Genomic DNA, 12,437 nt, shown 5'->3' with positions numbered 1-12,437 from the left:
CATCCCCTTTTCTCTCTTTGAAAATGCGTATATTGTATATTCTTTTTTTCATCCCTTAAGAACAACACTCAAATGTCAAATATTTCATAACAGAATCTAAAGTTGTCATGTGTACATATGCTACATACTATAAGCAACCATTACTTTTATCTAAATCCTCTTTGATCTTTCATTTATTTCCTCCCCTTTTTAAACACAAAGATTATTTTGTTTATTTTATAGTCAATATTTTAATTACAATACTAATATGTTTATGATACTGTTTTCTGAAACTTTGGTTCTTATACTCCTTTCCTACCTCTGTTACATGAATTCTCACCCCACAAAGAGAAATAATGATGTCCTTAAGAACTGTGTCACATTCAAGGTATTAAAAAGAAAGTTATTCTCCCTTGTGATATTTTCCTGGGTGTTTCTTTCTTATTTTCCAAGGTATTTTGTTTTCTGTGTCCTGGACAGTCTTTTATTTCCTGGGACCAAAAGGACAAATAAGCCATATTATTTATGAGGATTTGTTTAACTTATTTTGAAATATTATAACTAATTTATGAAGGAATTTGAGATTTGACTTTGTAAAGACAATGATATTAGCTAAAAGTACTTATATATTAGAGTTCTCTAGAGGACTAGATATTTTTTTAACCCCAAAGAAGCCACCATAACAAGTATTCAAGTGAAGTTTTAGGTTGTTTTGGAATAATTCCAATATAAAAATTTACAATTTCTTTAAGAGTCAGTGTCTTAACTCTCCCTGATAGTTACTGTTTAAAGACTAGTGGCTTCGCAATGATTAAGTTGTTTTTTTATTAAAATAATAATTGTTGTTTATTTTTCTGCACTGTCTTAGAAGTTCTTACAAAGGCACTAGGACAAGAAAATAAAATATTTGGTATAAATTGTAGAAAAGAAAATATAAAACATTTGTTTTGTAATAAAATTGAAAGCATAGAAAATACAGGAGATTTTAGTTTAAAAAACAAAATTAAGAAACAACTTTGTTAAGTGATTGGATATAGGATGACTATCTAGCAGTCAATGAGCACCGTGTTTCCCCAAAAATAAGACCTAGCCAGAAAATCAGCTCTAATGCGTCTTTTGGAGCAAAAATGAATATAAGACCCAGTCTTATTTTATATAATATAAGACCAGGTATAATATAATATAATAATATAATATAATAATATAATATAATACTGTGTCTTATAATAATTTTTGCTCCAAAAGACGCATTAGAGCTGATTGTCTGGCTAGGTCTTATTTTCAGGGAAACACGGTATTTATTTTATGTTACATAGGTATTAAAGACTTGAAGTAGAAATAAATGGGTAGGTAGATAGCTAACATAACACCCTAAGTATTCAAAGACAGGATGGTTTGGGAAAAATAATACTTATATGTGCAAGTGATATGATAGAGTTTAGGACCTCTTATAAATTGACAAGACAAGGACTACTCAAATTAAAATTAATAGAGTATACAAATAAGTAATTCATTCTAGGGCCTTTCAAATGGCACTGAACTATTGGAAAGGATGTTGATGCATGAACAGATAAAATAAAAGTAGATTAATTATCGTATTTATCAGATTGACAAAACTTAAAAGATATGTACAATCTGTTGCTTGTGGGGATGTGGCAATCATGGACTATTGGTTAGTATTGGTATACTTGTAAATTATTACATCTTTCTATCATATTTACTACATGTTAAAGTACATGTAACTTACACTTCAGAAATCCCAATTTTGTAACACTATCTGTTATAAAAGAAGGTATCACCAAGTAGGGATATATCTATACAGGTGTTTGTTGCAGCATTATTCATAGTGACAAGAAAAACAAATGAAATGAAGAGAGCACACAAAATAGAGGAATACTGGAATAAGTATGATACCGCCACAGCATGGTGTTGTATACAACGATCAAAAAGAGTGAATAGACTAATACCAGTTGGATTAAAATAATTTCCACAAAATATTTAAGTGTGAAAATTAACACACATTAAATTCTGCATAATTTTTAATTGCAAAAAAATTGCATGTATAAATATACGTGTACGTATGTGTGGTATATGCTCACTTATAACTATTTAGTTTGGGTAAAATAATGAAAGATGTATCCTAACTTATTCACCTAGGTTTTCTAGAGTGGAGTGATGAGAATGGGGTAGATAGGACTAGAAATTTAAAAGGCTGCACTAAAGCAAACAAAGAAACACGAAAACACACAAAACCTAGCAACTATGTTATCACATTTATATAAGATAATAATTTAATTAGTACCGTGAATGAAGTTAATATGTCTCAAGATTTTTTGGTGGGATGAGCTTTAAATCATTGGGAAATAGTAGGTGCCAACAATACTTTTATGGGGAATTTTTAACATGAAGTTCAAATTTAGCAACTGAACAATACCAGTGTTCAGGTCTGCCCCAAGTACATTCCTATTCATTAAATATGTCATTAATATAGCAGCACCAACAGGCAAGTACTCAAGGATCTACAGCGGGTGAAAAATTTGCACAGATTTCTACCCACCACTGAAGCAGGACTCTTAAAACTATTCCCCTGCTACTAAACAGTGGTTATATTTTGAAATAAGCATCCAGAATAAAAGGAAACAAAATAGAGTGGAAAGCTCATGTATTTTAGACTTAGTTAGTCTTCAGTTTTATTCTAGTCTTTGCTACTACTCTCTGTAACTAAGAATATGCTGTGACAAGAAATCCACAATATTACCTCTCCTTTAATCTATCTATCATATACATGTGTATAGCTGTAAGTACCAATCAGATGGTTTGGATAAGCACAGGTCAGCCAGAGGAGTTTGGCATAGCAAAGATTAGTAACTACTGTACGTAACCTTGAGTTAGTAGATATTTTCCTGTTCCCTCATATCCAACATGAAGATAATAACAATATTAGAAGGTTATTGTGAGAATTCAATTAGGTAAGAGATGTAAAGTACTAATTAGGGTACTATATACATAAAAAATGTTCAATAGAAGCAAAAGAATCATACATTAATATTCAATTCAGTCATGGAGCATAGAGTTAGGGAAAAAATGGTTAGTAAAACCTCAACTACTCAGAACTAATATTTTGGACATTGTGATATGTGTGTATGATATGGTGAAGATTAAATATTATGTATTATGAAAGAAAATTGTTCACAATGAAAAGATAGAAATAATGAAAAGATAGAAATAAAAAGCAGCCTTAGAAATTAAAAAGTTATTCCAATTACAACCATTAATGAGAGTTACCAACCATGCGTTCTTTATTAATTCATACAGCGTATCATTTTTTATGCGCATTTCAGCATACCAGCATTACTTTCTATACAACTCCAGGAAAATAATTTGCCCTCTCATTGCTTCCATGGCTTCTGGATATCAGTAAGGATCTTTACTATAGAAACTGTAAGTTCTATTTCAGTTTTAAAATATTATGACTTTATGACCACAAAGGAGCTTACTCCCCAGTTTTCTACTCTGAGTCAACACTTAAGAGAATCATGGAAGACCTCCTGTCTCTGTCTATGTATTTATTTTCTGATTCCAAAATCTTTCTCCTTCTTTTCATCTGTCATCTCCATTAATTCATCAAGTTTCTGCTCCAAGTATTTCTTTAATGACCTTCGTGTTGCCTTCATTTTCTTCCGATGAGTAACACAAATATAGAATCTAGAGTAGATAAACAAGATAACTCCAATTCAACATTAGTAGCCCCACTCTTTATAACAATCATCCGATTGTTTTTTATTCCTTTTCTGGATAACTCTTCAAAAGTTTCCTCATAATTCAATTATACCTCCTCCATTTTCCTTGTTTCAAATTTCATACCATCAAACTTCCATTCACTGCATTCCTGTCACTATAATATCCCAAAGTTTGAAATGACTTCTTTCCCTTTATTTCCATTGGAAGGAAGGAGAAACCTGGGCAGTCTCTTTGCCAAAGGAGTGCTTGACCCAGTGTTTGTTTGGAGGAAGGAAAACTCACAGTAACAGAGCACTTCCCAAAATCACAGCTTCTGTGAGCAATATCAGAAATAGTGCAATTTCTCGATTTTCAGTCTTCCTTGAATCCTCCTCTGGAAAGAGAAAGGAAACAAAGAAAATAAGTTTTGGAGAAGAAAAATAGTAAATTGAGAACTTTTTCCATAATAGAAGATTCTTTTTAATGTCAAACTATTTGCTCTGTTCACCACTTCTTTTACTGTTTTCTAATTAGTGTGATCTTTATTATTCTTAGAACCCTAGGCTCTACAAAACATTTGCCCTTACTGCTCCTAGCCCAATTTCTCTACCTTTAATCCAGCTTTTCTATTTCTCAGCCCTTCAGATGGTTCAGTGCCCAGTAATTCATACTGGTACAAATTTCGCACAACATTTTTGCTTTTATTTATAACATTAACATGACCTGCATAGAAGATGCTCAACAAATATTTGTTGAATACATCAATGAACAGCTCATACCTTGACCCCTGACCCCTCAAAGTAGCACACCACAATCTTCGTTACCTCCACAATACTCTCCTTTGAAGCACTGAGTGGTGATGCGAAGACAGGTCCAACAATCCAAGGTAGGACCTTCAGTCACGACTGATAAAGAAAGACAGTTGGAGGGGGCCATAGCATGGAATTTTCTTAGCTCAGACATGAAGTATGGATTAGGTCTCAGGCATTTCCAAGACTGTTAATGTTACCTTGTTGTGAATTCCTTCTTCCGGTAGCAATCAAGTTTTCTGATGGGCAAAACTTGCTGTAATTTAAGTCAGCTCTCAGGGGAAGTGGGACAAAATGATGCCTTAGCTTACACTGGTGTTTTGGGTTGCAAGCTATACTTTAGGAGGCCTCTGAGCATCTCCAAAATCTGTGAAGTGTCTGAGATCTCATAAGCTAGATTTTGTTGTCTGATATCATTGACATTCCTCCTTGGAACCACAACTCTATGTCCTCAGTGTGACAGGTGAAGAGATAGGGAAATATAGAACAAAGGATATGGGAAAATACGACCTGAAACCTCAAGGCGTCATGTGTACTGTACTCACCACAATCTTCAGAACACGCTAAAAGGGAATCAGAAAGTTCTAATGAGCTCAGGATCAACTTAGAGTTAGTCATATTTAAACCCAAGTCATCTTTATTTAGTTACTCATTAAGTTCCAGCCACCCCTCTACCCATCCTAAATCACTCTAATATGAAACCACATTCCTCCTCTCACCCCTCATTTCTTATTTCTTTCACATAATTTCAGTGTTGTTAGATAGCCATCTTTTATTACCAATTTCAGAGAAGTTCTTTAATGTTTCTTTCAGTCTGGATTCCAAGTTTTGGCGGACATCGAGAAGCTTGCCTTGAAGGATTAAGGCACCTAAGATGGGGGTGGAAGGGACATCATAAAATAAGGGTGGCCCTTCCTTTCAAAATTTAATTCAAATTGTTTTGTCCAAAGAACTTTCCTCATATTTGCTTGGGCAACACAATCTTTTAACAGTACCTCACCTTTCCATGTTTCATTGCCCAGTTTATAAAGTTCATTCTGCAGCCATGTTCTCAAACTGACAACCTTTTGCACAGCTAGAGGAGAGAGGTAAAGTTACATGTGGGGGAATAATTACATCTGCGAAGGAAATTGTGTAAACTCAGGTGCTCTCTTTGCCACCTCCCTTCTCCCTTTTACCCTCAAAACTCTCAGGGATTCAAGCTTCCCTCACCCAACACCCGAAGCATCTTCGTCCTGTGGGAGACCTTGAAGCTTAAATTGGTCATCTCCTTAATCTGCCGTTCCAGAAGATGTGTTCGGCCGGGGACATCTGAGGGTACCAGATTTGCTAGCAAGGACTTAATATGCTCTATGAATTTAGGGTCACATTCCAAGCAGCCTTTGACCCCACGAAAGGCTGCCAGGGATAGCGGCAGGAGCAGGAACAACCATAAATCTCCCATTTCCTTGCCACAGCAGCCCCAGCTCCAACAGCACGTTGTCCTGGCAACTAGTTCCCCCAGTTCCCTTTTCTTCAGAAATCCAGGCATAAGGGCCTGGTCCTGGATAGTCTGACTCCACCTTCCCCTCCATTTCCATCCCACTTCTAGGCATTTTCATTTCTTTAAGTATCTTCACTTATTTTCTCACTTTTCCCCTTCATTCCAGAGAGAAGGAACTGCCAACTGGGGAGTAGATACTTGAGTTCTGAGTGTAGAACACAAACAGAGAGAAAGTCTTGAGCTCACACAAGCAGAATTCCATGTAGGGAGATATGTTAGAAAAAGTGTTTCTTTAGGTCTCTGCCTTACTTGTGTCTTTAGTAAAGTCCCACACCCATTCTTACCATTGGGGTCATATCTCAAGGAAGAGATACATAGAACCTTAGAGTCTGCTTAACCAAAACTCTGTTTCTATAGAGGAGATAAGAAAAGCCCAGAATATTGAGTTTCTTTGGGTCCCAGTCCCTGATGGTAGCAGTATTATTGAAAATTAGCAATGGGTGTCTATATATAATTTATACAATTGATAATAATAGTTTTAATATAATTGACACTTTCTCAAAAATTTTAGGCTAGGCTACCTTTGTAAGGTGATTTCTCTAGCCATGCTGTGTAACCTTTTTAATATTCTTCTTGTAGAGAGTCTAGAGCAAGGAGAAAAGAAACAACCGTTGAGGAATATATGAGTGAGAATCCAGTAACACTCAGGGTTCTTTAGCAGGTTTATCTTGAAAGTACTGATGATGAAGTATGTGACGTATAAGAAAATAACCACAGTTATTGTGGTCTGACAAATAGACATGTGTTTCCTTCAGTTTAAGGCTTTTTGAATAATAATGTTGATTGATATTTGAAGAAATTAAGGCTGCTTTGCAGACTTTTTAGAGCAGTTACCTGTTTTATAATATATTGCTTGTATGATGGGATCTCCTGGAAATTAGGAAACTGTGGAATCCTAAAACGTGAGCAGTAGAATTTAAACCTAAGATATGGGAGAGTCACATAGTAGAAGGTTGTGAAGGAAGTTCAAAGAACTACCATTAATTCTGTACCTACTGTGTGCAAGACATGTATTAAATACTTCTGATAGATTATTGCAAGTATGACACAGCAATACTTTGAGAGATTGTCTCTGGGATAATACAGAAAATATTCTCTTGGAATTTGATAAATCAGAAGATGGAGGGGGGATTCAAATCCTTTGATGCTCCGAAATTGGCACCTCTCTGCTCTGATTTTATTTTCCCTTGGCTAGATTATCTCATCTTTAGACGATACCCCAAAGGATTTTTACATTCTGAGGTGTGAAGGTACATGATAATAGGATTAAATTATCTCTGGAAATGAAAGCTGTAGACTAACACAGCTTAGAAACTTGGCAGGCAAGTAGACAGGTATAAGGAAAAACTGTTCTTCTAGAGAAATATACATTGTAGATGAGATGTTTTCCAGTTACTATACGGATTGTACAGTTGAAAGAGAATGCTCTGCCGTATGACCAAAAAATTCTATTCCATGGCACATTATCTTGATCCAGACCAAATGGCCCATCTACCATTTTTTATCCCTGTCTCACCCTTCCAGCAATCCAAGAATTTTAGAATGAGAGAAAAAATAATTTAACTTTTGGATAGTCTTGGGAAGAGTGGAAATACCAAGCCATTTCCTACAAAGACAGGTATAGCTTGTAATTGAAGGGAATATATAAAAGGGCAAATAATAGAGGAAATATCACTCTTGTGGAGTAAACAGATAACAACAGAGTGTACTAATTGTAGAGGCAGAGGTACACATAGAGGTCTATGGCAAAACAGAACAGCATGAATCTGCGGGAATCTCTTATAGAGAAGCTGGATACGGGAAAGTAGAACAACAGTCGGTGAATGTTCATGAATAACAATCCAGTAATGTTCAGGAGCCTTTAAGAGAAGCGTTCTGAAAAGTACTGATGAGAAAATATATAACATATAAGAAAGTAACCACAACTATCACGAACTAGTCCTTTGAATTTCATAAATGTTAAATGTTTGGGCTTTGGAAAAGAAGAGCTGTTTGGAAATTGATTAATAATGTAATGATCACATTACTTAACTGAAATAATAGTACTTGTGTGGGAGGCTAATACCCAAATCCTTCATTGATCGTGCTAACATTTGGTTTGGATTGGCATGGAGGGGATATGATTTATAGTCAGTGTGAAACTGCAGAATAGCTAACTGAACTCTTTATGTGCTTAAAGTAGCACATGCATTCATAATATTATACCAAATATATATTTACTCACTTGTGGTTCTTACACAGATAAGATACTCATGGATAGTATTGTATACTTGTATGTCTTTGTCCTCCAAGACAATTAGCGCTAACAATTAGAGGCCTCCCTTTTAAGGGCTAGAATCTGTTGTTTGTAGCATTTGGCCTTTGTTTCAAATTGTATAATGCACTGAGGTTTGAAATCTGAGGAACAGTTTTCATAATGAAGAGCAAGAAGCTTCTTATAGTAATTTTCCTTTATTCTGTGGTAGATCTGCTTCCCAGATCCACACAGAAAGTAAAAATAATAAATCTTTCTGGCTCCCACTTCTGTAGCATTTTTTCTCGTGGATCATCTGTTCTTGCTGAGCCTTGCTGCCTTGCTTCCCTCCCCTGTCACTTCACAGTATTCTGTAGAAGTTTGGCCAGTAATCCAGATACCTCTTGTAGTCAAGGTGAGGTTAATGAGGTTAATCTCCTCCCTGACTAATCTGAAACTAGGAAGCCATTACTTGCTCTTTGGTCATGTTATAAGCTATCTGTGTAGGTGGCATAATAATCAGTTATAAATGGTGAAATGATTGCTATATGCCAGATACTGCCAATGTAAAATAACTTGAACATTTTCTATATACCTATCCATTTATATTCCATTGTCATTAAGCTAATTTCTCTATCCATATCCCATTCATCATTGAGGAAAAGTCATAAGGTTGTAGCCTGGAAGACTTTGAAGGCATCTGTCTCTGATAGGAGATCAAACTAAAAGCCGGTCCCATCAGTAGGGATTGTGGGACGAACAAGGGGAGAGGAATAATGGAAGCAGAAGATGTGTGTCACAACCTCTTCTGTCTAACGTATGGTCCCAGAAGGGAAAATATATTAGACATGTTAGATAGGTTAGAGGAAATACTGAGAGAAGAGGAGTTTTTGCCCTCCATCCTTTGGGAGCACTAGATACTACACCAGTTATTTACATATGGACAACTGTACCTGAGGAAAAGTATTAACATGCCATGATTGGCTAATATAAGACACTCCTGAGTCAGTGCAAATTCCATTGTACGGAAGGACCAATATGCTTCCACTGGCTACTGGGCAAGGATATGCAACTGAACTCAGGATCTGACTGGGAAACTTCCCAGTTTGTGTCATCAAGGCTTCAGGTAAAGGGACCCTGTCTGAGAGCTGGATAGCAAACCTCAAGTCCAGGAAAGGAAATATCTGCAGCAATCCCCAGATTATTGATGGGACCAAAATTGTCAGTATAGACCCCCAGACCCTGAGTTCATAGAGAGAACTGGCCCAACGTGCTCCATATGCAGAGTTTCCCAGAAAACACCACGAGAAGAGTCAGAGATGGGATGGTACCAACCTCACCTTAGAAGACACAAACATATGTACTATCAACAAATAAAACAAATATTGTCAAAGTTAAAAAGAAAAAGTGGGTTTTATGAAAGGGAACACACATCAGTAAAGAAATTCACTGCATAATTCACTGAGGAGGAAAGGACAGGGATTTTAAAAACTAGAAAGAGTTCATGATGGTTATGCTGTACTGAATTGCCATTTTAACATGCTAGATAAGGTAGAGTGAGTCTATAGTTAGACTCATAGTTAAAACATCCCTCTAGTTCCATCCATGTTGTTGCAGATGTGAGATTCCGTTTCTTTTTATAGCTGAGTAATCTTCCATTTTGTATATGAGTATGTACACTTCTTTTTCCATTCGTCTGTTGATGAACACTTGGCTTGCTTCCATATCTAGGCTATTGTAAATAATGCTTCAATGAACATATGGATGCATATGTCTTTCGAATTAATGTTTTTTAGTTTCTTTTGCTAAATATTCAGGAGTGAAATTGCTGGGTCTTTAAGAAGGTATTTTAATTAGGCCCAAGAGAGGTCTAGCATCCCAGAGTTATTCAAGTTCATAGTTCCTTTTCATTTTCAGGAGATTAGCACCAGTGGAGTGAAACATAATTTTCATATCTCCTAGACAAGTGCTTCTGTTAAGTACAAAAGTTTCCTCTCCGTGTTATACACCCATGGACCCCCTTCAACCATGAGGGGAGGTCCATGAGTTAACACAGGCCCTCTCTCCTCCCCATTCCTATATCCCATTGTGTAAAGAAGCAGGGAAGGGGAAAGAAATGTGAAAGAATTATTTTTCCAGAAGGAATTTAGTTATCTAAAGAAAGAGTTTAAATTATTGGGTGGGATTAAATTTATCAGATTGTGCTGTTACTGCTTTTTTTTTTTTTTTTTGTCTTCCCAGTAAGGTGAGAAATTAGGTGTCTAGAGAAAGCTCAGACCAATTATAGAATATGAAGAAGTAATGTCTCCTTTGAATATCTGAGTAGTGTTAATAAATGTGTGACCTTGCAACATAAACACCGTATTTTTAGTTCTCAACACACACCTGCATTACTATTTCTACTTTGTAAAATACAAACCTAATTTTCAGAGACAGTAAGGGATGTGTTGAAGCTCACACACCTTGTAAGGGAAAGATTTGGGGTTGTAGCACAAATGTGTCTGCCTTCCAAGTCTATGTGTTCCCTCCCAAGTCCAGGTTACTGATGGGACCAGTAACTTCTTGAGTAGAGTTAATCCAACTTACAATCATCATTGCCTCAAATTAGCAAAGATAGGGACCCTCAAGGAAATTATTTTTGTGAGAAAAGAAAAATGATTTGTCATTTCCCATTTTAAATAAGTGGAATCTATTTTAAATAATTTTAAAATGTAAACTAAATTTGAAAAAATGGAGTCTGTAATACCAAACATCTTTTAAAAAATTTCTCGATTATAGGTGACATTCAATATTATTTTATATTAGTTTCAGGTGTCTAACGTAGTGATTAGACTGTCTTTACCCCAATGTATATTCATTCTTCCTTTGTCATAGATTAAATGACCATATAGGTATGGATTTATTTCTGGGCTCTCTAGTCTGTTCCATTGATTTATGTGTCTGTTTTCGTGCCAGTGCCATGCTGTCTTAATTACTATAGCCTTGATATCAGGTAACCTGATACCTACAAGTTTGTTCTTCTTCCTCAGGATTGCTGTGGTTATTCGAGGTCTTTTTTGGTTCCATACATGTAATTTTAGGATTATTTGTTCTAATTCTGTGAAAAAATGACATTGGTATTTTGACAGGGATTGCACTGAGTCTATTGATTGCTTTGGGTAGAATGGACATTTTAATGAAGTTAATTCTTCCTTCCTATCCATGAGCATTGTATATGCTTCCATTTATTTGTATCTTCTTTAATTTCTTTCTTCAGTGTCTTAAAATTTTCCAGGTATAGGTCTTTTACCTCCTTGGTTAAATTTATTCCTAGGTATTTATTTTTTATTTTTGATGCAATTGTAAGTGGATTGTTTTCTTACTTTCTCTTTCTGGTAGTTCATTTTTGGTGTGTAGAAATGCAATCAATATATGAATATTAATTTTCTGTCCTACATTACTGAATTCATTTATTGGTTCTAATTGTTTTTTGGTGCAATCTTTAGCATTCTTTCTATATAGTATCATGTCATCTCCAACTAATGACAGTTTTACTTCTTTCTAATTTGGATGCCTTTTTATTTCTTTTTTCTTGTCTTATTGCTGTGCCTAGGACTTCCAATAATGTTGAATAAAAGTGGTGAAATTGTACATCCTTGTCTTATTCTTGATCTTACAGAAAATGCTTTTAGCTTTTCCCCACTGAGTATGATATTAGCTGTGGGTTTATCATATATAGCCTTTATTATGTCGAGGTATGCTCCCTCTGTTCCTACTTTACTGAGAATTTTTGTCAAAGAGATTCTGGATTTTGTCAAATGCTTATTCTGCATCTATTGATAATATCATATGATTTTTATCCTTCATTTTGTTTATTGATTTGCAGATTTTGAACCAACCTTGCATCCCAGGAATACATCCTACTTGATCATGGTGTATGATCTTTTTGATGTATTGCTGAATTCAGTATGCTAATATTTTGTTGAGGATATTTGCATCTATGTTCATCAGGAATATCAGCCTATAGTTTTCTTTTTTTGTGATGTCTTTGTCTGGTTTTGGAATCAGGGTAATGGTGACCTCAGAAAATGATCTTGAGAGCCTTCATTGTCTTGAATATTTTTAAGATAGTTTGAGAAGTATAGGTGTTAATTCTTCTTTGAATATTTGGGAA

The 12,437-nt window shown here is 35.4% G+C and overlaps 1 protein-coding gene across 2 annotated transcripts; it reads right to left on the bottom strand.

Annotated features, from left to right (window-relative positions):
• Positions 1–3,459: 3,459 nt before the first annotated feature.
• Positions 3,460–5,952, bottom strand: IZUMO3 (IZUMO family member 3). Of its 2 annotated transcripts, XM_074331575.1 has the most exons (7): positions 5,721–5,952; positions 5,509–5,583; positions 5,288–5,377; positions 5,054–5,071; positions 4,524–4,604; positions 4,003–4,093; positions 3,460–3,684 (listed from the first exon to the last, which is right to left on the bottom strand). In XM_074331575.1, exons 1-7 carry the CDS (start codon positions 5,950–5,952, stop codon positions 3,546–3,548), a joined length of 726 nt encoding a protein of 241 aa, XP_074187676.1. In that variant the 3' UTR covers positions 3,460–3,545. The 2 variants fall into 2 exon arrangements, with proteins under 2 accessions (XP_074187676.1, XP_019607963.2); XM_019752404.2 differs by lacking the exon at positions 5,054–5,071.
• Positions 5,953–12,437: the final 6,485 nt, after the last annotated feature.

This window comes from Rhinolophus sinicus, linkage group LG04 (genome assembly GCF_036562045.2).
Source record: "Rhinolophus sinicus isolate RSC01 linkage group LG04, ASM3656204v1, whole genome shotgun sequence".
Lineage (NCBI taxonomy): Eukaryota > Metazoa > Chordata > Mammalia > Chiroptera > Rhinolophidae > Rhinolophus > Rhinolophus sinicus.
The sequence above is the reverse complement of the archived record's forward strand: the minus strand, read 5'-3'. Positions and strand labels throughout refer to the sequence as shown.

What these genes read in the sequence shown, in the direction of transcription:
- IZUMO3 (XM_074331575.1), bottom strand. Translation starts at nt 5,952, where the DNA reads ATGGGAGATTTATGGTTGTTCCTGCTCCTGCCGCTATCCCTGGCAGCC. An exon ending in GAAGATGCTTCGGGTGTTGG is followed by an intron (nt 5,584 to 5,720) that starts GTGAGGGAAGCT and finishes TCTCTCCTCTAG; the next exon opens with CTGTGCAAAAGGTTGTCAGT. An exon ending in CAAAGGAGAGTATTGTGGAG is followed by an intron (nt 4,094 to 4,523) that starts GTAACGAAGATT and finishes TTCTCTTTCCAG; the next exon opens with AGGAGGATTCAAGGAAGACT.